This window comes from Diabrotica undecimpunctata, chromosome 8 (assembly GCF_040954645.1).
Source record: "Diabrotica undecimpunctata isolate CICGRU chromosome 8, icDiaUnde3, whole genome shotgun sequence".
NCBI classification, from domain to species: domain Eukaryota; kingdom Metazoa; phylum Arthropoda; class Insecta; order Coleoptera; family Chrysomelidae; genus Diabrotica; species Diabrotica undecimpunctata.
Window position 1 is genome coordinate 138438895 of NC_092810.1, and position 26155 is coordinate 138465049.

General features: G+C 32.6%; 2 protein-coding genes across 4 annotated transcripts in view; one reads left to right on the forward strand and one right to left on the reverse strand.

Moving 5' to 3' along the window:
* The window catches only part of LOC140448094 (probable G-protein coupled receptor CG31760), a 412547-nt gene that overhangs the window by 96583 nt on the left and 289809 nt on the right, over nucleotides 1-26155 (reverse strand). The gene's annotated exons all lie outside the window — the stretch shown is intronic.
* Nucleotides 17460-26155, forward strand: part of LOC140448098 (oxaloacetate tautomerase fahd2, mitochondrial-like) — a 49210-nt gene continuing 40514 nt past the window's right edge. The window contains exon 1 of the mRNA XM_072541156.1: nucleotides 17460-17819. Within this exon, the coding sequence (XP_072397257.1) occupies nucleotides 17614-17819 (206 nt within the window). The 5' untranslated portion in view covers nucleotides 17460-17613. The remainder of the gene's footprint in view (nucleotides 17820-26155) is intronic.

A 26155-nucleotide genomic window follows, 5' to 3' on the forward strand; every position in this document is an offset into this window, starting at 1 on the left:
AAAAGGACTTAAGTAGTTTATATACCACGTCTTGTAGTAATATACACGTCTTGTAGTAAAATACAGGTAGTTAAATATTTTTACTTTTCAAGCGATAGGAAAGAAATATTAACGCCCCACTGTTTGAGGCCCACTGATCATATCTTAATTGCATATCGGCCGTCATAGGGTAAAAGGACTTAAGTAGTTTATATACCACGTCTTGTCGTAATATACAGTGCCAATTACTACAAATATAATTACATATTAAAAAACTGTAGAAAGTTCGACCCTGTCTATTTTTTCTAACAATCTGTAACATTTCGTAGAAAACGATTATTGAGTTGAAGATAATTACTCTCCTTAGTTTTTTCCTGTTGACAAGGATTAATGAAGCTATTTATGAATGAACTTTCTTTCGAGGAACAATCAGTGAGAGAAAGCTTTTTAATGAGATGGATATACACTTTTCTTTGTGCCAATTTTTGTAAAATTCTAAATTAAATACCCTGCTTTTAGTAAAAGCGTGAAAATTGTTGCAATAAAAGGGTTTTGTATTTTTCTTATGCGGGTGAATTTAAAACCTTCTTTAATCAATAAACACCAATGACGCGTCTGTTTACTCTCGGAGGAATTTATAAAATGTAAGCAATAAAATGGTAAACGGTTTTAGTACAAAATTAAAACAAAGGTATGTCCAATTTGATACCGGTATCATAATACAAAATGTTTTATTACTTTTTTCATTAAGAGAAAGGAGCAATTTAACACATTACAGAAAATACTTCAGGAAATTAAGAATAAAAATAAAACAATGTCAACTTGGACCTATAAATTATCAAGAAAGGAAGACAAAACCTTGGATATGTTGAAGTATTCAAAATGACAATTGAAGTCGATATGTTTTCGAGGTTGTTGTTATACCCAGTAAAATAGCCAGATCTTTCAGCCACAACTCAAATATTAATATCACCTAAACCTATCTGGAATAGATAGAAGATTTTAATCTCTTGTTAACTAATTATGATAAGCATCAGACAAATTCACAATTTCTAAGGCAAACCTATAAAGAATTAATTGCTAACAACAGATTTGACCAAATTGAATTCACAGATGCCTCTAAGAGTCCTACAGATGTTGGATATGCTGTAAATTAAAACACAGATTTAATCATACCTTGTAATCTTTCGCTCTTCTGCTGCAAACATACTGCTGAGTTATTCTCTATTCTCTAAAAGTAACCTCCGATCGTAAATGAAAAACGGCTTAACGTAGGATGCCGTGTGAGGTATCCTTGAAAATGAAATGAAAAATGTGGGTGAATGTAATATAAGCCGTGCGAATCGAATCATACCAAAAGGGCATTACATCATATCTTCATTTCTATTGGTCCGATCGTGGCGTATGAGAGCTCGTTGGAAAGGAGAGGGGGTAACAAGTAAGAAAATAAGAAACCGGCACTATATCGTATCTTCATTGCTATTGCTCCGATTTTGACGTGTGAGATGTCATATCAGAGAGGTGATGGCACAGAAACAATGCCAACTGTCAATTCTTCTTCTTTTTGATGACGTGACATTTATGTGACTAGGCATAGGCCTAAACACTTACTATAACCAGAATATAAAAAAGTAGCAATATGTACTCTTTGGCGCCTATCTATTCTTTCAAAAGTATGTACATGGTACATACTTTGGTCAAGCTATTCAAAAGTCTTTCGATAGTTTATTCTCACTGGGAGTATCCATAACCATGATTTGGATTCGGTTTTACGTAGGAATCTCTGGTAACGAACTAGCCAACCTCTTTGCAAAACAAGCCGCGTGTTCTAATATGGAATATATGGATAAATGTATATATATTTTTCTCTTCGTTGGTTTAGATTGTGTTCAATGCTGTAGATATTGGTATATTTTAAAGAATAAAAAATTTTTAGTCTGATAAATGGTTTGACAATATAAGATTTTGGAAAATTAAGACATGGATGGTCAAAATGTATTCACGACATCTCTTTAAACAAAGTTTGAGAAATTCCACTTTTGCAAGAAAGTTGATCAAGTAAGTCACCTAAACAATTTATATATTCCAGGTATAAAAAATTAAGACAAAATAATTTTCTGAGTGCTCTTTCATATTTTTTTACATTTATCAGAAGAATATTTGACAAAAACTATTAAAACAACCTACAAAATCAATTTTTGTCCATGTTTAAAAATGAAGGGTACGTTTTTGGGGATAAAAGCTTCGGGGCTTATATTGATTGCTCTATTCAAAGTACAATGAGAGAAGGTACATCAATATTTAATTTAATGGCACTAACATAATGATCAAATTTAAGAGTTCTATCCAATGTTTGCCACTTCAGTTAATACAGGAGTTACTAACGTTGAGTCTATAGCTGTTTTGGTGGAGTTTGGAGGAGTAATTTTGGTTGCTGAACCATCATTTAAAAATATTATATCCATATCAATAATCCTAATGCTATCAGCATAATTCTTTGGAAATGCTCACACCACATGACGGGAATTAGAGTCGCCTACCAGTATTGTCTCTACTTCAACACCAACTAAAAAGCCGTCCCCATTTCCGGGTGCCTAAATTCTTATCAGCTTTATATAACAAAATTATATTAATTAATTTGCTATTAAAATTAATTTTTAAACCACACAGGTTTAATGTTCCAACATTTAGAACATACAATATTTTATAATATAAAAGAAAAAAGCTTACCTGAAATACATGTCAACCAAAACACAAGAGGCATACTATAATTACAAGACAAAAACGAAACACTTGCACTTGTAAAAAAAATAAAAAAATATCACTGGGAACGCTTTTAGAAAGAAATGAAACCTGATTTTTATGGTCTGCAAAAGGAAATATGGCGCTTCATAAGAGGTCAAAGAACGGATGTAAAGGAACTAATAGAACCAAAACACATTGAAAAGGATACGTGGATTGACTACCTAAAAAAGCTATATGCAGAGAAAGAACAAACGACGCTAGAACCGGAAACACCAGAAATTACCACAAGTGAAGAACAGAATATAAATGTACAGAATATTCGAAAAATACTTGAAAGCCTGAAGAACAGAAAAACAGCAGGTAAAGATGGGATACCAAACGAGTTACTGAAATGTGGAGCAGCAATGACAGAACTATTAACAACATTAATTAATGAAATTATAAAACACAATAAAATACCGGAAAAATGGAGAACGAGCGAACTAATTCTACTAGTCAAAAAAGTAGAAAAAAAAAAACAGCCAGAAAACTACAAAGGTATAAACTTGTTAAATACTATGCCAAAACTTACAACTAAAATTTTACAAGTGCTAATAAATCAGAGGATAAGTTTAGCAGATGAATAACAGGGTTTTCGTAGTGGAAGATCGTGTACAGATACAATATTCGTTATAAAGCAAACTACTGAGAAATCACTAGATTATAATAGACCAGCATTTCTATGTTTGATTGACCTAAAGAAAGCGTTTGACAGAGTAAGACTTAAATATGTAATCCATTCTCTGTATAATAGAGAAGTTTCCCTAACCATTATAAAAACTATCGAAAACATCTACCAAAACAATAAAATGGAAGTCAGAATAGATGGACAGCTTACAGAACCTACAGAAATACGCAGCGGAATAAGACAAGGGGATTCATTGAGCCCCATGCTCTTCAATTTAATCATGGTTAAATATATCAAAACCGTTAACAAAGGAAGAGGATACAGAATGGGAAACAAATCAAAACATTCTGTTACGCAGACAACGCAATATTGATAGCACAAGATGAAGATAGTCTGCAAAGACAGGGACCACAAATTTAACATAAGAGCAAAAGAATTTAATATGACAATCTCATCTACGAAAACTAAAATAGTAGTAGTCAGATGGAGTGACAACCTTCCATAGAGGTAGAAGAACCGCCAATGAACAAGCTAAATTACTTATAAAGTGAAAGAAGAAGAAGAAAAATATTTTATAATATTTTTACGTGCAACCTTGACAATCTTTTCTAATAATTTTGTAATCCCCTATACAGAATGTGGTGTTTTGTCCATATAAGAGGTTTCTGATAGAATTTTTACGATGGCAATAGCATTAGAATACAGAAATTGTTTAAACATTTGCGCATTAGATACAGTAGAACGACTATTCCATTGAATTAAATTGTTAATATAAATTTTTTTGCTCATTTTCCTGGACTACATTGATAATATTGATCATATTGTAAGTTGAAGAAATCTGCTACACTATAAAAAACATAAATCGATCGCTTTCTTACTTTTTAGCTTTTATTGTGTTCAACTTTAACATACGGACGTAATCACAATGAGATATATATTCCTGGTTGTTGGAAGGCTTTAACACAATTTCGTATCTAAGCGATTTCCAGGTATTCTATAATAAATCTTAGCACAAAAGACACTTCAACAACTCCTGTCGTATCGTTTAATATCTTTGCCGTATTGTAGTTTGTATTATAATCTGCGAGAGAACGAATTCTTCTCGACAACAGAATTTAATCTCACTTCAGCATCGCATTCAAACTTGTCTTATACTCTACCATGTGCGGTAAATTTCTAATTGTTAACATTTATGTGCTTAGAAGTGTAACAGGTGACTTCTTTGTAATTATTAACAAATATTTATTAAAGATAGACGAACAATGTATGTACTTGAAAAAAGCGAATTCAAGATACCGAATCCAGACCTATCAAAAATATAGCGAGCTTTGTTATTTTATTAAAATTATACAGGGTAAGTAATTACTATTTAGACGCAGGGTCAGGTTGTTTAACGCATTCATAGGCGGTGGGAAAATAAATTCCCACCATAAAATATTTGTTTTACGTTAATAATAATTAGAATTTCCAAATAGTATTAGCGCGGCCATCTTACCAAATAGTGTTAAATTGTCTTGGATTACACTGTAAGGTTAGAGATGGAATCTGTACAGACGATAATTAACAGTTAAGCGGCAGATGGTATTTTTTCGTATATAATATCATAAGAGAGACAATTTCGCCGGCAATATTTTCGACTGGTATGAAAGTTTGTTGCCTGGATATCTTCGCGAATTAAATTTTGACAGTTAAATTTTAAATTTTAGTTAAGTTTTGTCAAAATTTCATAAGCAAAAATACCAAAAGGCAACAAAGTTGAATAAAACCAGAAACACTTTTTGCGGGTAAATAAGTTACTTACGGGTCTAAATAATGGGTCTTACGTACAGAGTGTAAAGTTTACAGAATGATTGCATTGAAACTCTCGAAAAACACCTCCGAATACAGTCTAAAGTTCGCACGTTTACAAATAGAGGTAATATGGTCGGACCAAGTTAGGCTGCTGTTTATGATAACACCAAGATCGTTATACGAAAACACAGAATCTAATGGCTGCCCGTTAACAAAGTACGGCACAAGTGGGTTATTTTTACCAATTCGAAGCACTACACATTTTTCCGCCTTTAAAGGTAGAAACCACTGAGAACACCAAGTTAAAATAGAGTCCAAGTCCATTTGGAGGGTTAGCTGGTTTGTAATTGGATTGGCATATATTTTTGTGTCATCAGCGTAGAACGATATTTTACTTGAGACACAATAAGGAACATCGCTGGTGTAAGCCGTAAACAGCAGAGGTCCAAGGACGGAACCCTGAGGCACTCCACTTTCCACTAACCTGTCCTCTGAGAAAGATTCGCCAACTCTAACTTTGTAATATCGATCTGTCAGAAAATCATCTATCCAACGAAGTAAAGTACCGCGAACGCCGAAATGTTCTAGCTTATGTAGAAGTCTGCGCTTAGGTACATGGTCAAAGGCTTTAGAGAAATCTAGATAAACAACGTCGACCGGCTGCGAACTGTTAAGGGATGACGTCCAGTCGTTAACACAATGTAAGAGATTGGTTAGAGTAGAGCGACCAGAGACAAATCCATGTTGTTGTGTTGGAATAACATGTTCCTGCAGAAGGAATTTGGTCATCTCCTCAGAGATAATGGCTTCCATAACTTTGGCAACTACTGGCAGCAAGCTAATCGGACGATAATTGTTGGGGCCTAGTTTGTTGCCTTTTTTAAAAAAGTAAAAAGTAAAAAAAAAAGTTTGCCCATTCTTTTCTATCAAAGCATGATTTTGTGTATTATTGACCTGTAGCATTTAGGAAATTCGAAGGTCCAGCTTTATTTGTTGTTCTGAGCTTTTCGATCAACTTCTGGTGGTGACTGTATTCTGGTGCATTTGAGTGACCCGTTAATTTAATTAACTCCTGTTCAGAAACACCTTGCTCGTGTCATCCAACAAGGATGACACACCTGAAAATCGATGAGAATGGTTTGTTATTTTATGTTTTTTTGTGTCTATTCCAATTTTTTTAGCTGACATTTTTATCCACTTAGATACGTTACTTAGTGTTGATTCCAAGTGGACAGTTTTTGAACCAAGATCTATCATTCCAGTTGGGATGAACAATAAGAAAAAGTCTGTCTGATAAAATCTTTGGTCCCCTTTTTTCGATTAATTTCATAAATAATCTAACTGGGCATAAATTACTAGCCAAGCCATTTGCTGCTTACCAAACTTTTCGAACTGCCTTGATTTTGTTTTGGAAAAAATGCTGTCAATTTCAATTCGGCCCGTAAATTCTCCCATAACATCAAATTCCTTCTGGAAAAAGTGAAACTTGCAGTTTACCCCTCCAAGCAAGTTCAAATGAGCAAAGGTGAAAAAACTTTTTTTGTGCTCCATGGGGGCTTTCTTCGTCGTAACTTTGGATGATTTTTAATAGTTCTGTGGTAGAAAATGCTTTTGAACTGAGTTTTCTTTTTTATTAAACACTTTGAAGCTGCCTCCGCTTGGTACCTTTGGTCAATCTTGCACATTTGAAAGATAAATCTGTAAAAGGGTCGATTTTTATGCCGTACTCCGTAAAATATTTTTTTTGTACCATATTTGCTATAGTATTCCGCATTGACTTTACAGACGACTCATTATTGTCTTCGCCATTGCGTTTTTTTCATGTTAAAGGCATAATCCTCGAGAATTGTTGCTAGTTCCGTTATGGTAGTACATCTTTTAAGCGTAAAATTTCTCACCCGTAGGAACTGAGAAAATGGGGTTCAAATAGAGCTTCTGGACCTCTGCGTGTTCAATGGGACATTTTCCGAAATCATTTTTTTGATTTCTTTACTTCACTGGCATCCAAAACTGGATTTTTCGTCTTGATTCATTACATCTCTCCAAAGTAGATTACGCCACAATGACGTTTGTCAAACTGACAACAATAGAACTACCAGACACCTTCGTGACGGATCTGTCATAATTTCGTCGCTGAGAAATCGCAGGTAAACTCCATTCGCTTAACTCGGGCATATTTTGACAGATTCATTGTCGGAAACCTACAACACAACAATTCCTACTTCTCAGTATTAATAGCTCAAGTATCCTACGATTCGCGATTGAAAACAAAGTATCTGACCTCTAGCGGAATAAATTTAAACTACTAAAAGTGGTATAAACAAACCAGACAGCTGTTGATTTGAATAGAATTATTAAATTTTTTTAGTAAATTTCAGCATTATGACTGTCACAGTATATTGCCAAAGAATATTCTTTATAAAGCAATATACTGTGACTACGTTAAAGTATTTTAAATCAAATCGATATTTTTCTGTTCCTCAATGCAATTCAAGATCGACAAAAGATATTTCTCTATTTCTCTTTCCTAAACTGGAAAACTTAAGGAAAAAGAGGACATCAATAAAAAGAAAATACCACTATCATTAAGTCAATAACATACTGAGAATACATAATTTATTTTCTTGAATAACAGAAATACATACTTACCATGTTGGGATAGTATCGTAAGGTTTTTTCCTCATGATTTATTACGGAATCTTTTAAAGACAAATCATGTGCTATGATCTTTTTTGACAGGTGACTCTCCAAGTTAAGGTTGATTTCATGTAATCAAATGAACTATCTTACAACAAACCATCGAGTTAGAATCTATGGAGAAGCTATGAGCATATTAACGTATGTACTAAAAACGGCGTAGGTAGGCGTGGCTAACTGTGATATCAATATGGCGGTGGGATCATGGCCGGACTCAATAATATTAAAACTACTATAAAAATATGACTAGTTATTCAGAAGATTTAATCATAATCTAAAAAAGTGCAATACATTTTTAATAAACTATGATTTATTTATCCCGCGGTAAACACTAAAAACACGATATATTATACATAAAGATAAATTAATACAGTCAAATACTATTAATTTATTCTCTGAAGTACGGGCCATTACTTTGTTTACATATTTGTATGCTAACCTGTAGAACGTTATTCCTGAAGATTTTTTATTAACATTGCTTCTGCCACTGCAACTACGTTGAGAACAAGAAACCATTATTATGCACTATCACGATATATTATTACAGTTTCTATAAAAATAAAACTAAAAATATTCGAAAAACAACAATCATAAATAAACATATACGATCTGTCAAAAGTGGCAAACCAATATGGCCGAAGTGAGGTCGTTTTTAGTCACGTGATGCCCTCTCCATAGATTCTAACTCGATGCAACAAACTCAACAAGTTATTTATTTATGTTAATATACAATAAAGTACTTACATGTCAAAAAATAGTATAAAATAAAAATTAAAATATTAAAAACATTAGGCATAATATAAAATAATGCATATATTAGGTAGTAAGACAAACATTACACAAAACATTATACTCTGGGTTCCCAGGTATACACAAAATAGGATTCTGGATTCATCAATACACAAGGCAGTTCCAAATATTTAAGTTAAAATTTAAGAATTCATCACTTAAAAACTGCTTCCCCTTCAACCAATGGTCTCTTTGCTTCACCACAATACTCAAAGATATCATTAGGCTAATTTCCATTTTTAAATGATAAAAATAACTCGTCTTAAACCAAACTAAACATGCAAAAGCAATGGTAAACATTAGTTGTTTATACCATTTATTTCGCCCATGACACTGCAATCGACCTGCCCTCTACATTCAGTTTCAATCGCGAATTGCAGACTTCTTTCTTTAAAAAAAGAAGAATTATTCTAAATAGTGGAAGTGTATATTACACCCATCAAATTTTGAGTAGTATATATTTAAAAAATATATTTTAGTTGTTATAATTTAACATAAGTATTTATTATATGGTGCAGATAAATAAATATTGATTGTCGGTAATTCGCAAAGTTCTATCTTATTTACTATTTAGTTTGTTTACTATTAATATTGGCTATGAGTACGTGTGCTTAGTTGTATAGTAATTTCCAGCCACTTTTAGTCTGGCAAAAAGTAACTAACTTCGCGAAAAAATAATTACTAAATTCACTAGACAGTTCGGACTGGCAATAGCGAATCGAGTATAGGAAGGAATTTTAGGAGTAGGAAACGTGGCGTTGCTATAACGTTGTATCAGTTAAAAATAGTCCAGTGAAATAGTCATCAATATGCTGTCTGTTTTGTGCAGTTTTGTCAGATTTAAATTCGTAGTTTTATAAATTAGGTAAGCAAAGTTATTTCGTACACATTATGTAATATAACGTTTATTTATCATAATTACTGGTTTATAAAATAAATTTAGTCATTTTGAGAAATTTTATTATGGGATATATTAGTAGATAACATACTTCCCACTGCCCAAAATATTCATGTGTAATTTTTACGAGGGAAATATATTTTTTACTTGTAACTGTTTCTCTTATCAACTAATTAGCAAAATTCTTGCAAGTGTGTGGAATTTTGATAATCCTCAACATGTGGAGGCTGCTATATGAGGAGTGATACTGAAATCAGGAATGTTTTGCATATATTGAAAAATTCACGATGCACGGATTTTTATTTCTTAAACAAAAAAATAATTGTGGAAACAATCGATATAATTATTGACAAATTAATTATACTTTATAATAATTGTCTTACTGAAGGGATTTTCCCAGAGGTTTTAAAAGTAACAAAAGTGCTACCAGTGTTCAAAAAGGGAGCTTTAGATGAAATTGGAAATTATCGTCCCATCTCAATCATTCTCATTTTCGGCAAAATTTTTGAGAGTATTCTAAATGTTCGTTTGGTAGAATATCTAGAAAAACACAAAATACTTCACTGTAATCAATATGGCTTTAGAAAAAAGTGTAGCACTACACTAGCTATACAGAAAATTGTGAGATATATAGTTGATGGCTTGGAGGAATGCCATTTTGTGTCTTTGACATTGTGTGACTTATCCAAAGCTTTTGACTGACTTGCTACAAGAAACTTTTTAATACGCAACTTAGTTTATTTGATTCCTAAAAATACCCTTAGAATGTGCTACTTTGCACTATTTCATAGCCATTTACAGTACGGAATAACTGTTTTGGGTAATTCTTCTCACGCAGATCGAATCGTTTAAGCTTAAAATCAAATCACACCTTTTGAAACATTGTTTCTATTCAAAAACGGAGTACTTAAGTACAGCTTTTACACAATAGTACTAGTTTGGTCAGGGTATTTGCCTATTATAATTATATTTCATGTTTTTTTATAATTCCATTAAGTGTGTTTGTCGTCTTTTTTTTTAATTGTTAATATTAAATATATACATGTTTGCAATGTTTAAATTCGCCAAAAATTTTATATGTATTATCACTTATCACTATTCCTTTGACTTGTAATAAACAAAACTTTTTTTGTATATTGATTAAATAAATTCTCTTCTATTCTATTCTATACCTGACAATGAAATTATTTTCGATCAAGACTATGATGATGACTCCGAACAAGAAATAGGATTTCTTGATTGAACTTCAAACTCTGAAAATAATAGAAGCTGTTGCGCAAGTAGTGGCAATATGGCAAATAAAATTGTACTGATTAATTTACCCTCAGAAGATATTGTTCAATCCCAAGAGGATACTAATAACATAGAACATATAATATATAGTTAGAAAACTTATTACATTTTTAGTGAACAAATTGACTTTCATGAGACTTCGGAAAGATGTTTTCTATTTTCATAAGGCGACAGAGAAATACCTTATTTCTTTGAAGATTTCGGTGTAGAATCTCTGCAAATGATTGTAGTCCAGACGAATTTATATGCTTCACAAGACCTAAATACAAGAAGTAATAAAAATCAAGGAGCACGGCCATCCAATGCTACGATACATATATCTGTAGATAAAATTCAAGCTCTCATTTCATTTTTCTGTATTTGACAAAATTAATTAACACACCTCTATTCAGCCAGAGACACTATATGAACAGACAATATATTTTTAAGGACATTTTTGTTTTAAAATTTGTAAATACGGTCCTGGTATGAGACTCGTGTAATGTTTTGCTGATTTTTCGGAGTTTTTCGATACAATATTTATGTATTTGAAGGTAATTCCTTCGGGCCTGTTTGCAAACTCAGACAAAATATTTTATTTCTTTGTTTAGGATAACCTAAACAATTGTTGGTGGAATACTAATAACTAGGTTAAGTACATGATGTTTAGGGAGATATTATTAAATTTCAAAAATAGATCATTTAATCCTATTGTTGATCATTTGTTAGAATAGAATATAATAGAAATATGCTTTATTTTTACTGACAATTGTACAATTTTATGGACAAAGCTTACAAAAAGTCAAAAAAATAACAATAACAATTAAAATTTACTAAAATTACATAAATCGTCAAAATCACAAAATAAAAGATAATAAAATATAAAATCCATTGCAAAATTTAATTAAATCGCAAATTTCAGATAGAGAGGCTTTTGTCAATTTACGGAACTTAAGGAAAGAAGTTGTAGATTTAAGATACAAAGTTAGATGGTTGTATAATTTTTTTGGCGAATATAATATAACTTTCTTTACGAACTCAATGAACGGTATCGGTAAATACACATCAAAGGTTGAATTTCTGGTGAAGCAGTCATGATTAGGTCTTGCTGGAAAAACATGTAGGTGTTTACGAATTAAGCAAACAGTTTCTAGAATATATAAAGAGGAAAGAGTTAAAATTCCGTGATTTTTGAAGTAGCTTCTGCAGTGTGTCATTCTACTGAGGCCAAAAAGGTACCGTATTGCTCTTTTTTGTAAATTAAAAAATAACATCAGACTTTTGCAGCTGCACTGAACCCCAAAAAGAAAATCCATATCTAAGATGAGACTCGAACAAAGAAAAATATATTATTTTGGAAGATGCTAAATTGATTTTTGAATAATAATGCTAAAAATTCAAGCACGGAACTGTAATATTAATATGATCCAAGTTTATGTTTCCACAGCTGATAAGACCGAAGATGAGATCGAAAAGTTTTATTCAGAATTGCATAATACAATCAAGTTAACAAAATCTAGAGATATAACTTACATTTTAGGAGACTTTAATGCAAAAATTGGAGTAGGTACAGTTGAAAATAATAGTTGGACAGTTCGGATTAGGAACTAGAAACGAGAGAGGAGAAAGGCTCATAGAATTCTGCCAAGAAAAGAATATGGTAATTGCCAATAATTTCAGCTTCCTAAGAGAAGACTATATACATGGAGGTCTCCTTCACATACAGAAAACCACATTGTTAGAAACCAGATAGACTTTATACTCGTAAATAGCAGATATAAAAACTCTATAACCTCAGTTAAAACTTATTCTGGAGCGGATGTTAACTCAGACCACAATCCGTTAGTCGTTGACGTGAAAATAAAATTAAAAAGAACTGAACTCAAAAAACAACAACCAAAAATTAATGTAAGATTGCTAAAAAACGAAGAAATAAAAAACGAATTAAAAAATAATGTGAATGTTAATATGCAAAAAACACTAACTGACAACAAACAAATTATGGATGTAAGTAAAAAGTGGTATAATATAAAAATCACATTACTGAAACCAGGTCAAGAAAGTTTGATACAACATAGGCCAGGGGCTAAAAAACAGTGGATGGTAGAAGAAATACTATTACAGATGGAAAAAAGAAGGAAATATAAAGGAAAAGATCTACAGAAGTATAAAGAAATACAACGAATAATTAGGGAAAAAATCAAAACAGCTAACGAAATCTATTTGATGAAACAATGTAAAGAGATAGAAGAACTAGAAACAAAATATGATATGAGAAATATGTACAAAAAAATAAGAGAAGTGACTGGAATTGGTCGAAATAGACAGCAAGCACACATAAAAGATAAAAAAGGAGTACTACTAATAGATTTACCAGAGAAATTAAGACGATGGGAGCAGTAGAGAACTTTTCCAAGATGAAAGAGGTGAAATGCAGAAAATACAAGAATTAAATCCTTTAGAGAGACAGAAGATCACGATAGATAAAATCAAATATGCTATCAAAAACTCTAAGGACAATAAGGCAGCTGGATTAGCTGAAATAGCAGTAGAACTGTTAAAACTAGTGGAAGAGGATAACTCTTTGTACTTATCGTCAGTCCTAGCAGGTTTCTCTTGAGAAATGACATCAAGAACACCATGTCGTTCCAATGTTCTTTCCAATCGAAATTTCCACGAATCAAAACCGGCTCCATTAAATTGTTTTACATTAGCCATAAAAAATTGATTGCTGGACGAAGCCACAACTAAATAACACACGTGCAAAAATTGTAAACATATTTTTTCCTGCAAACTACACTTTTAGCAGAACAAATTTTATTTTGTTTAAAACACAAACTTAAAAACACTTTTCTAACATTCTGCAGCTGGGTACATAACCTGTTTACGCAGGTTAATAATAATAACACTATTATTATATATAATTAGAAAAGAAATAAGTTTTATTATTTTACAAGTACAAGTGTAAGGTGTACAGAGACCAGTGACAAGTGACAAGTAAGTCATCAGACATCAATAAAAATAAAATGTGTTGCCAATATACACATAATAATTATAGTACTGAATTGTACAGCAACATTTTTTTTTCGTTTTATTTTCCGTTTATTTCTAGCAGTAGAACACAAACAAAATGTACCAGCGACTTACGAAAAAAGAGAATGATGGTGATGATGATGAGGTAGTATACAATCCTGTCGGTCTTCCTTTATTTTTTCGAAAATACCCGTATTAAATATTATTTAATGTTTACAATTCAAATGTTTGCATAAAATTACCAGCAGTTCTTATTTTCACATTTTAATATGCTAGACCGATAAAATGAGTGTCCCTAATAAACGGCAACCTTCTGTTCCCATTGGAAAGCAAACAATTACTTATTAATTAAATAAAATTTGCTTTGTGTTTGTACAGGTTCAATCAACGGCTGATTGATCCTGTCGCGTATAATATAATGAAACAATGAAAGAAACATAAATATATTTCATTCACAATATTCTGGTATTTATTCGGCTACAAATAAAATCGGTTACGATATGACAATATTGTTCTAATTACCTAAATTGACTTATATAATAATATACAAATTTATTGGTTTAAATGTAAATTGCTATTTGCAAATCCATTACTTCATTAATATGATTAACTTCGTAATGTAAATACAAATGCGATACAAATTAGAATGTTTATATAAATGCGCAAAATTATATTAAAAACACCGTATTGTTTATTATATGGTAAAAAATAAGAGATATTCTAAAAAATAAATCCAAATGTATTTTATTACTCTCTACAATTTTATATACATTTATCGAAAAAATCGTTTTCGAGGGGGTTTTGGTTAATATATAGTCGGTTTCACTTAACAGTATATATAGAAAAAGAATAAAGAAATTATGAAAAGAGCTCTTGATAGAGAAACAGCAGGAATAAAGGTCAATGGAACACCAATTAACATTAGATATGCGGACGATACTATCATAATAGCAAACAACCTCCAAGACCTCCAAAAGCTAATGATCAAGATAGTTGAGTATGAAGAAGAATATGGATTATCAATAAACATCAAGAAAACTAAATTTATGAAGATATCAAAAACCCAAAATAATGATGAAAGCCTGATAATTAACGGTAAAACTTTAGAACAAGTTAAAAACTACAATTATCTTGGCACAATAATTAATCACACAAACGATTGCTCCAAAGAAATCAAAGTTCGAATAGAGAATGCGCGAACAGACTTCAATAAAATGAGAAAGGTACTTTGTGCAAGAGAACTGAAATTAGACTTGAGAGTTAGGCTGGCTGTTGTAGCCAAGGTGTTATATTTTCTCGACTCTGATTTACGGGATAGAAGCATGGATACTTAAGGCGTCGACTACTAAAAAGTTAGAAGCAGTTAAACGATGGTTGTATAGAAGAATACTGAAGATATCATGGACCGAGCATGTAACAAACAACGAAGTTGTTTCAACATGAGTTGTTGTTGTTTCTTCATGAGAAGAGTCAACGAAAGAATGGAAATATTGGAAACCATCAAGACACGAAAGCTGCAATTTTATGCGTAATGAAAGATACAACATACTTCAATTAGTTATACAAGGGAAAGTCCAGGGCAAGAGAAGTGTAGAAACGAGAAGAATCTCATGGTTGCGTAACTTGAGGGAATGGTACGGATGCACATCATTCGAACTATTCAGAGCGGCAGCATCCAAGATCAGAATAGCCATGAAGAACATTTCGATGTTCTTCTCGTCTAACTTGTATTCTTCGATTCGTCTGTCCAATGTACGATTTATCGTAGTCTTCACACGGGATCCTATATACTCCTTGATTTTCCAATATAACGTACTTATGGTCCTAAAGATTTGGGAAAAATTTCACCTGGTCTGATTGAGAAGCAAAATGCATTTAACAAAGAAGGCCATGGAATTGAAATGTCATCAGTTATTGACATTTAATAAACAAAGCAGAATATTTTGGTTTGTGCTCTGCAGTATGTCTTGGTATTTATAATATGGTTGGGCGAATGTCGAAACGAGATATTGTTAATATTTATCGAGATCAAAACATAAGCAAATCGACAATTTATCGCACAATCAGAGAATGTGAAGAAGGGATACCATGTGTTAACTTGCGTAAATGTGGCCGACCGCGGATTTTGAACCATATAAGAGAGGCAAGACTGATTAAAGCAGCTAAGAACAAAATTGGGGTCTCACAGCGAAAACTGGCCAGAAGACCCTATCGAGTAACAATATTATCTAGCGGAAAAGAAGGAAAGCTCCAAAATACACAGAGGATCAATTAGAGAGAATTCCGAGATGTTGCCACGCGTTAAGGCGAGTGCATTTCGTCAACAAGTTGATCGTGATGGACGATGAAAAATATTTTACTTTGTCCAACTCTGAGATGAAGGGTAACGATGGGTTTTACACGAACGATTACGAAAATGTACCTGATGAAATAAAACTCAAAAGTAAGAAAAAATTTGAGGACAAAATTTTGGTATGATGTGCAATTTCTGAGGCTGGCTTTATCTCACAGCCCTACATTGGTGTTGTTCGAGGCGAAGCTTTAAACGCAAATATTTATATTTAAAGATGTCTCTCTAAATTGCTTCAGTTTGTGAACACACATCATGCAAATGATCAAATAGTCTTTTGGCCAGATCTTGCTTCATGTCATTACGCGAGGATCACTGGTACGAAACTAACAACATTACCTTTGTACCGAAAGCAGACAATCCACCCAACCTACCTCAGGCTCGTCCAATTGAAGAGTTCTGGGCAATATTAAGTCGGAAAGTCTATAATAACGGATGGGAAGCACAAAATCAGGAACAGTTAAGACGCCGCATATATACAAAAATTAGAGAAATTGACGCCGAGGTCGTCCAAAGGATGATGCAACGTGCCAGGGGAATTATTAAGCAAATCGAAAATAATGGTTCCTTGTCTGTCATTTGAATTTATAATAAGGATAGTTAAGTTAAATTGTTGAATGATTTAATAAAAATATAAGATTATTGTGGTCAGAGTTATATGCTTTTGAAATTTTTCCCAAAACTTTAGGACCATACGTTATAGTCTTCATTTTGTTTTCATTAGAATTTTGCTGATTTTCTATGTCGTACCTTTTATACACGGCAGGATAGATTTTCAAATTGGTTTTTCTTTTTTATGTGGATCTTTACTTTTGTTTCGAGATTTCTGTGCCTATTCTATCTTGTACGTCGAAAGCTGTTTTGTCTTTGTAAATTTCCTTGTTCCTACGGTCCTCATCTGTTAGTTTTTCAAATTTTGTGATTAAGGTTTTTATTACCGAATTTAATTGTGCAGGATGAAAAAAATTAGTACCTAACATTGAAAATGCTGTGTAGTTTTTAAAGAAATAATAATCTTGTAAAAAAAACATTAAGACGTACTTTTTAGAATTTTATTTATAAAATTATGATATAAAACCACTTTCTTATTTTCGGTAATATGGCAACATGTGGAAAATATTATTTTGAACTTCATTGTTACTTAATGCTATCAACAATAAATTCTCATTATTTTATGTTGTAATTTTAAAAAGGTTATTAATGTCAAAAAATAATAACACAGCAATTTAGAACAAAATGTATCAATCCGATGTGTTCCAGTAATAGTGAGATAAACAGATAAAAGAAAAGATAAGCGTTTATTACATGTACCACTCAGTTTTACTTTAAGTAATAATAAACATAAATATTATAAATTAACAATTCTCACACTTATTTAAAATCGTGATATAAATGAATATCTGCCGCAGATTTAGTCAGTATGTTAACAAAAACTTAGCGAAAATGAGGATTGTCCAGTTTAAACTTAACGATAACAAAGTTAGAATAGGTGTACTAAGTGGTGATAATGTGATTGATGTTAATGCTAGTGATACAACTATTCCGAATTCTTTAGTTGAATTCTTGCAAGATGAAAATGCTTTGGATAAAATTAAAAGGTACGCTATGTGCACTTATTTTTTTTAAGTAATAAGTCTTTCATTTAAATCGTTCTTGCAATATCAACAATGGTTTTCGCAAATATATTGACAAGGTCAAGGTGAATGTGATATAAATTTTATTTTATAGGTCAATAAGAATGAGAAGGAAACCTTAAAAACAAATATTTATGATTTTCAATTAATTGTCAAAATTTAACCAATCAAGAATCAATAATTGTGTGTATATTAAACAGTATTTAATAGTTATATTACAATTAATTAGTATTCAAGATTCCCATTGATGTAGCCAACGAGTAAACATTACCTTGTGATGTGATAATTCGAATTATTTTGTGTGTTATGGAAAAAGCAATTATTATTGGACTATAATATTATTATATTCAACTGAAGTAAAACTGCAGATACAGGTAACTGTTATATTCCTATTATTTTATCCACAGTGTCCTAATAGGACGACTGTTGCAATACTAAAAATTAAGTGAAGTGTTTTTGGTATCCAGGAACACTCACAAAAATGAACTCAAATCAAAACCTCACAACTCCACAAGTCCTCCCCACAAAATCATATGTCGCTGCTACTTTATCCAAACCTCCACCTCCTACTTTCCCACGTAAGGAGCAAGCCATTTTAATGCACGCTATTCCAAATACTGTTTTATTTGACTATGTTAAAGCTATAGGGGACATTGTTATCCCAAAAAACATTACCTTTGCATCACGTATTCCAAATAACCGCATCTGTATTTATCTTTCCTCGCCTACAGTTGTCGATAACCTTCTAAAAACACATCAAAATATCTCTATCAACTCTACAGTAGTTCCCATCAGAAGACTTATCACCCCAGCTAAACGCCTTCTTATATCTAACGTATCTCCTTCAATTCCACATTCCATAATTGAGAAAGCCCTTAAAGATATTGGATTACAGCTGGTCTCTCCTGTGTCATTTGTGAAATGTGGTGCACTCGGAGAAGGTTATGCACACATAATGAGCTTCCGAAGAGTAACGTATATTATCCCCGATAAAGAGAACTTTTCAATAGATAGAAACTTCGTTATTACATACGAAAACACACCTTATAGAATATTTATTTCTACGGATAAATTGCATTGTTTTTTATGTAAAGAGGTCGGACATACCGCTGACTCATGTACCAATAATCCAACTACTTTTTCTCAAACTGAACTACCCCATCTAGAGCCCTCTACATCTGAAATTACTGATATAATTTCTGACGTAAACACTCCTGTTCAATCAGACCTAACTACTTTAAATTGCACAGAAACCCACACTGAAATAGATACTGAAACTATACACCCATCAATTCCACCCACACAAGGACAAAAAAGAGCTATATCAACAGACAGCAATTCTGATATTCCTTCTCTATTATCTTCAGCAAGTACACCCGAACCAGCGTCTAACCAAATGCTTCCTCCGTTATCCACAAACACAAACACTATCTCCAAACCTCACAAGAAAAAAGCAAAAACTACAAAATCAGAGGAACATAATCTAACAGCTAGTTCACTACAATCCGTAGCGGCCATTTATAAAAATAATCCATCTGGTTTAACTTTGACCGAGACTCAGTTTATTGCTTTCCTAGAAAATACACATGGTAATCCTAGTCCACTTAATGAAGCTTTTGTTTTTACGTCAAATATTGAAGGACTATTACAAGACATAACAGTTCTCCATTCAGAAACTAAGGAAAGATCCCTTAAAAATCGACTTACGAGACTTCAAAAGAAAATCAAAAGACAGCTAAACTCAGATGACTCTTAAAATCTTAAAATCCTTATCTCCCAACAGCCAGAACAACCATCTCAGTTGCCCCTAACCCCTTCAACTCAAGATTCACCTTCAATTTAATCCAATGGAACTGCGATGGGTTCTTTCCCCGTATTGAAAGAATCCAACAACTAGTGACAGAAAAACAACCCGATATCATATGTCTACAAGAAACGAACTCAAAAATATCTAAGCTTCCCACACTAAAAAAGTTCGAAGGATATCATTATATCAGAACTAATTGTGACAGAGCCAGTGGTGGGACATCTATTTTTATTTCAAGTGAAATATATTCATCCCATCTTCTCATCACCACCGAACTCGAGGCTATCGCCGTAACTACTTGGTGTCCTAATAAACTTACGATATGCAGTGTTTACATTCCTCCTAACTACCCCCTTAAAGAAATTGAAATTCTAAATCTTATATATCAGCTCCCCGTTCCATATATTCTAGTAGGTGACTTCAATGCTCATAACTTTATGTGGGGGTCAAACCATACTAATGGCAAAGGTAAAACTATAGAAAACGTTATCAATTGCACAGGCTCCTGTCTACTAAATACAGGCTCTAATACGCATCTGAACTTTTCCTCTGGTACATTTTCGGCGATAGATCTTAGTTTTAGCGACCCAAAAACATATACTTCACTAACTTGGAAAACTTCCGATGATCTATATGACAGCAACCACTTTCCAATATTTGTATCATCTGATATCTCCAACCATGAACAAACTATAACCAGAAACTTCTGGCGGCTAAAAAATGCCGACTGGATAGACTATACTTCACAAACAGATAACACCTTACCTTCTCTATCCCTATCCGACAATATTAACAATAATCTATTATTAATCACAGATTCCATACTTAAAGCTGCAAATTTGCACATAGGCAAAAATAGTATTTCCCATAAAAGAAAGGCAGTACCTTGGTGGAATACATCTTGCCAAACTGCAACAGAACAACAAAAATTAGCTCTTAAAAATTACCGTAAAAACAAAAATCTGGAGAATCTTATTGAACTAAAGAAAACTAGAGCCAAAGCCCGATTTATTATAAAACAAAGTAAAAAATCATCTTGGAGAGAATATGTATCCTCTATTAATTCAAACACCAATCCGGCGGACCTCTGGAAAAAGATTAGGCAAATCCAAGGAAACAACACCAACCTCAAAATCTCTAGTATTGCTGTAAATAACACTACAATCACTGACAATCAAGAAATCGGTGAAACCCTAGCAACGCACTTCGACACTAAATTCAAAAGTAAAATAGATGCCTCCTTACGAAAACCATTACCTAACGCCCCACCCTGTTCCTCACCCGAAACAATAATGGACATCACACATCTTAATTCTCCCTTTCTTTTTGAAGAACTAGTATCAGTTATTCAAACTTGTAAAAACAATGCCGCTGGTCCTGACGACATTCCTTACATATTAATCAAAAAGCTCTCAAACTGTAGCCTACTCAAAATACTTGAGATGTATAATTTAATCTGGTCATCTAACCAATTTCCCAATCAATGGCAAACCTCTATCGTAATACCTATTAAAAAGCCTAACCTAGAACGTTCCTTGGCCAACTCTTATAGACCTATATCACTAACTTGTACGATGTGCAAAATATTCGAAAAAATGATTAATAAAAGACTCCTATGGTTCATTGAAAAACATAAGATATTTGCTAGTGAACAGTCAGGATTTCGTCAGAACCGTTCAACCCAAGACAACCTTGTAATCCTCCAAACTCATATATCAGAGGCCTTAAACAAAAGACAAGAAGTCGTAGCTGCCATATTTGATATTGAAGGTGCTTTTGACACTATAAGTAGGCAATATATATTAAACAAACTTATCCTTCTTAATATTAATGGTAATATATTTAACTTCATACGAAATTTTCTATCTTCTAGATCGTTCAGAGTCTCTGTCAACGGTATTTTATCTTCTACTTATACTCAAACTGATGGCGTACCTCAGGGATCGGTACTAAGTCCTACACTTTTTAATCTAGCAATAAGTGATTTATGCTCTCACCTCATTTCCCCTATTAAACATATCATGTATGCTGATGACCTAGTAATTTACTGTCATGGACAAAACTCTTCTACCACCTCGAAGCTTATTCAAACTGCTGTTGACACACTTTTAAAAAAAACTAGTGACATGGGGTTATCTTTATCCAATGTAAAATCTAAAATTATAAACTTTAGTAGACGTCCCCCTTCTCCATCTCCACTTATTTTGATCAACAATGTCCCTCTTCCTGTTGTTAAACAATGCAAAATTCTCGGATTAACGTTTGACTCACGACTAACTTGGAAGCAACATATATTTGCAATAAAAAGAGAAACGAGCATAAGACTAAACATAATAAAAACTCTATCACATCATTATTGGGGATCTGACGAAAACTCACTTCTTAAAATATACAGATCACTAATACGCTCCAAGCTAGATTATGGTTGTCACATATATATATCCGCCTCCAAAACATATATTAACCTTCTAAACTCAATTCACAACACAGCCCTTCGTCTTTGTATTGGCGCTTTTCGATCTAGTCCTGTAGATAATCTTTATTGCGAAGCTAACGAACCTCCTCTTTGTATAAGACGAAAACAACTGCTACTCTCTTATGCAGCATCGGTATCAGCTAACCCCTCTAATCCAGTGCATCCCTTATTTGTAATGTCCACGTATAATTTACACAATACCAATTTCTTACCACCAATAAAACCTATTCCACTAATTTTAGCACAGACACTTAATGATATCTCTCTTACACATACCCTTCCTCTTTATCTCCCTCCATCTCCTCCTTGGATCATGTCCACGCCCAAATTTAACACCTCGCTCACCAACTTCGATAAAAATAAACATCCGAAAGAGATCATTATAAATGCATTTAAAGACATTATAGATACAAATAAATACGACCTAATATTATACACGGATGCCTCAAAAAATGACACAGGAGTAGGCTGCTCTGTTACAACCTCTCATTCACTAATTAAGTCATCACTTATACCAGCCATCAGCAGCGTTCATACTGGCGAATTATTTAGTATATTGCAAGCTTTTAACCATATATCTCCACCTAATAAGCAGGTTGCCATATGCACAGATTCTTTAGCATCAATCTATTCTATCAAAAATATATTTACTGATCATCCAATCGTCCAAAAGATCCTAGACTCTTACCAAATTATCTTGTCCCAAAACATAACAGTTACCATAATCTGGCTGCCATCACATATTGGTATAGAAGGCAATGAAACTGCAGATCACTATGCTAAACTTGCTACAGCATCACCTGAAATCACCGATAAAATTCAAATTTGTAAGGACCTAAAATCATATATTAAAAGAAGAACCAGACTCCTTTGGCAGCAGTATTGGAACTCTAACCGTTCGATCTTACACGAAATACAACCGTCAATAACCAGTCAGCCTACATTTGACTATTCAGCCCTCTCAAGACGAGATCTCATTGTGATAAGACGACTTCGGATAGGACATTCAAAACTCACACACGGCTACCTAATGTCCTCTAGCGTCCGTCCCTCCTGTCAAATCTGCCAATCATATTTGACAATCAAACATATTCTCACTGAATGCCATCAACATTTGGCCAGAAGATTACAATACAAACTCAAAAGTGAAGTACGAGATATCCTAAACAACCCTGACCAAATAAAAGCTGTGCTACAATTCCTTAGAGATGAACACTTATATCAAAAAATATAATTAGATTTTAATTTAGACATTGTATAACATATTATTATTATTCCGTATTATTGTAACATATTCTTAATGTAACACTTAATGTTTGTGTAATGAAAATTCATGTTATAGTACCTGTGTAAGTGGCCATAGTAGCCGAGCACGTTAAAGTTGAAATAAAAAAAAAAAAAAAAAAAAAAAAACCAATCAAGAAAAAACATTTTCATTTAATGAAAACTCAAATGAAAGAATTTATAAATACCTTTCAAATAAGCATTAGTAAATCAAAATCCATTTAGTAGATTCCAAGATACAGCTTTTCAAAAATAGCTAGTTTTTCGAAAATCGCATTTTTTCTCATTCGTAAACTGATAGTACTTTTTCCTATATATATATATATATATATATATATATATATATATATATATATATATATATACATATATATATATATACATATATATTCAGGGATTCTACAGTATTCACTGCCTTCCCTCGCTCAACCGTTTCCATCTCTCTCCGTTGTCCCATTCTTCATCGTTTAGACCTCTCTTACTCATGGCGTCGTCTACGTCGTTCCTTCGTCAGGTTTTTCGGGGTCGTCCTCTTTTCCTCCTTTCTATGGGGCTCCATTCGCTTATTCTTTTTATCCATCTGCTGTCAATAGTTCTTCTTACATGTCCATACCACTTTAGTCTTTTTTGTTATGTTAGTATGTCTGTTTCTATTGATGTTCTTTGCTTTATTTCGTCATTATTTCTCCTATCCATTCTTGTTACTCTGCAGCATCTTCGCAGGCATTCCATCTCTGTTGCTACTATCTTACTGCTGTTTTTCTTGTTTATGATCCAATTTTCAGCCCCATATGTCATAGTACTTCGCACTAATGTTTTATAAATCTGTGTTTTTGTCTTCATATTTAGGTGTCTATCACACCATACTGAGTTAAGTTGTCGGATTGCTGTTCTTGTTTGGCCTAATCTTTGTGTAATTTCTTGCTCTGTTGTTGCCTTTTTCGTGATTATAAACCACAAGTATTTGAATTTATCCTTTCCTTTGATTGTTACGTTGTCATCAATCTGTAGATCTTCTATGTCTTCTACACTTGTAGATAGGTACTCTGTTTTCGCGAGGTTAATATCTAGGCCAGCCTTGGTATATTCTTCTTGTAGTTTCTTCATCATGTAGCTGAGGTCGTCTTGGTCTTGTGCAATCACTACTTGATCGTCTGCAAAGCTTAACGTATATAGGTATTCGTTCCGTACCGGTACTCCCATGCCTTCGCATTTTATTTTCCATGTAGTCAAGGCTTTCTCTAAGTATATTTTGAATAGTGTTGGAGATGTGGAACAACCCTGCAGAAGCCCTCTTGTTGTGGTGAAGTCTCCTATGATTCTTGTTCCCATTTTAATGGACACTTTATTTTCTTTATACATATCTTTCATATTTATGAATATTTTTATGTCTGAAGAATCCGTTGGTGATTTTTTCCTGATAGCCTCAAATTACAAAAAAAATTAGAGAAAGGTAGTGTATGCAATATGCTGTAGGATTAATCGTGTATTTGATTTCTTAGTCCGGGCCTATAACTATTTTTTTACTGCATGAAAATTGAGCTTTTTGCTTCATAAGTAAGCCAACACACGTGGTCGTTAATGCTTTCTCTCATCTGTTTGATTATTCTGAGATATTATAACTTAACAATTATTAAAATAGATAACAAACCCTAAATTTTAAACGTATCAGACATCCTTTAGCTGATCGACAAAACCACAGAACCAAAATTATGACAGTTTTAGTTAAAACTTTAATCTGAGGTATTAAATACGTAAATGCTAATTTTGCTAAAATTATAAGTTTTTAGAAAGTGACAAAGATTTTAATTAATATAAAGGGCCTTATAATAGTCATCATCTTTATTATATTGAAAAGAGTTTAAACTACGCAATTTTTGGGCAAAAAGGTTTCATATTAACGGATTATGAAACTAACAAAATATTTTACTAAAAGTTCAAGAAATGCTTTAGGTTGTTTGAAATCAAAGTTATGACAAAAGATGATCTTCATTTGTTCCGCAAACAGTTCTTAAATGAATTGACAGGTTAAATGATAAACCTGACCTAAGTGTCGACTCTTAACAGATACCTGAAAATGTTGAGAGCCTTTTCTGATACTATAACTTGTCTGCCTTGTCAAAAAACGAAAAGTCGTTGTTTTTTTCTGTCCATTCGAATAAAATTTAAAGACGAAGGTAACGATAATTAAAGAATTTTTATCTTGTGATGAAAATAAAGATGTTTAAAATCTCAAAAACGCGACTATAAAGAAAGTTCTGCAAACAGCTAAAATAGCTGAAAAGGTTCTTAGCGTAGTTTATAATGAATATAGAACAAAGGAATATTTTATTTCGCATAATATATTTATTGAAAAATGTAATTGAAAAAATATTTTTGAAGACTGGACCTAGATCTATAGATGTATATATTAACATAGACATAACAAGCTAAATTTTTTGCTCAGAATGTCAATACCAAACAAGAAATGTAGCTGAGATAATTTTGAATAAAATTTTTTATCAGCGCTTTTTATGTAAAATGAAACTACAGAAATATGCTTATGCAAAAAGAAAAAAACGAAATAATTTAAATAAGGAACTTAAACATGTAGAAAACCTCAACAGAGAGAAAATATTCAGAGCATTATATGAAGAATATATTATAAGAAGAATATTAAGAATTATTATTATTATTATTATTATAAGAATTATTATATTATATTAAGAATATTATATTATAAGAAAGTTAGTA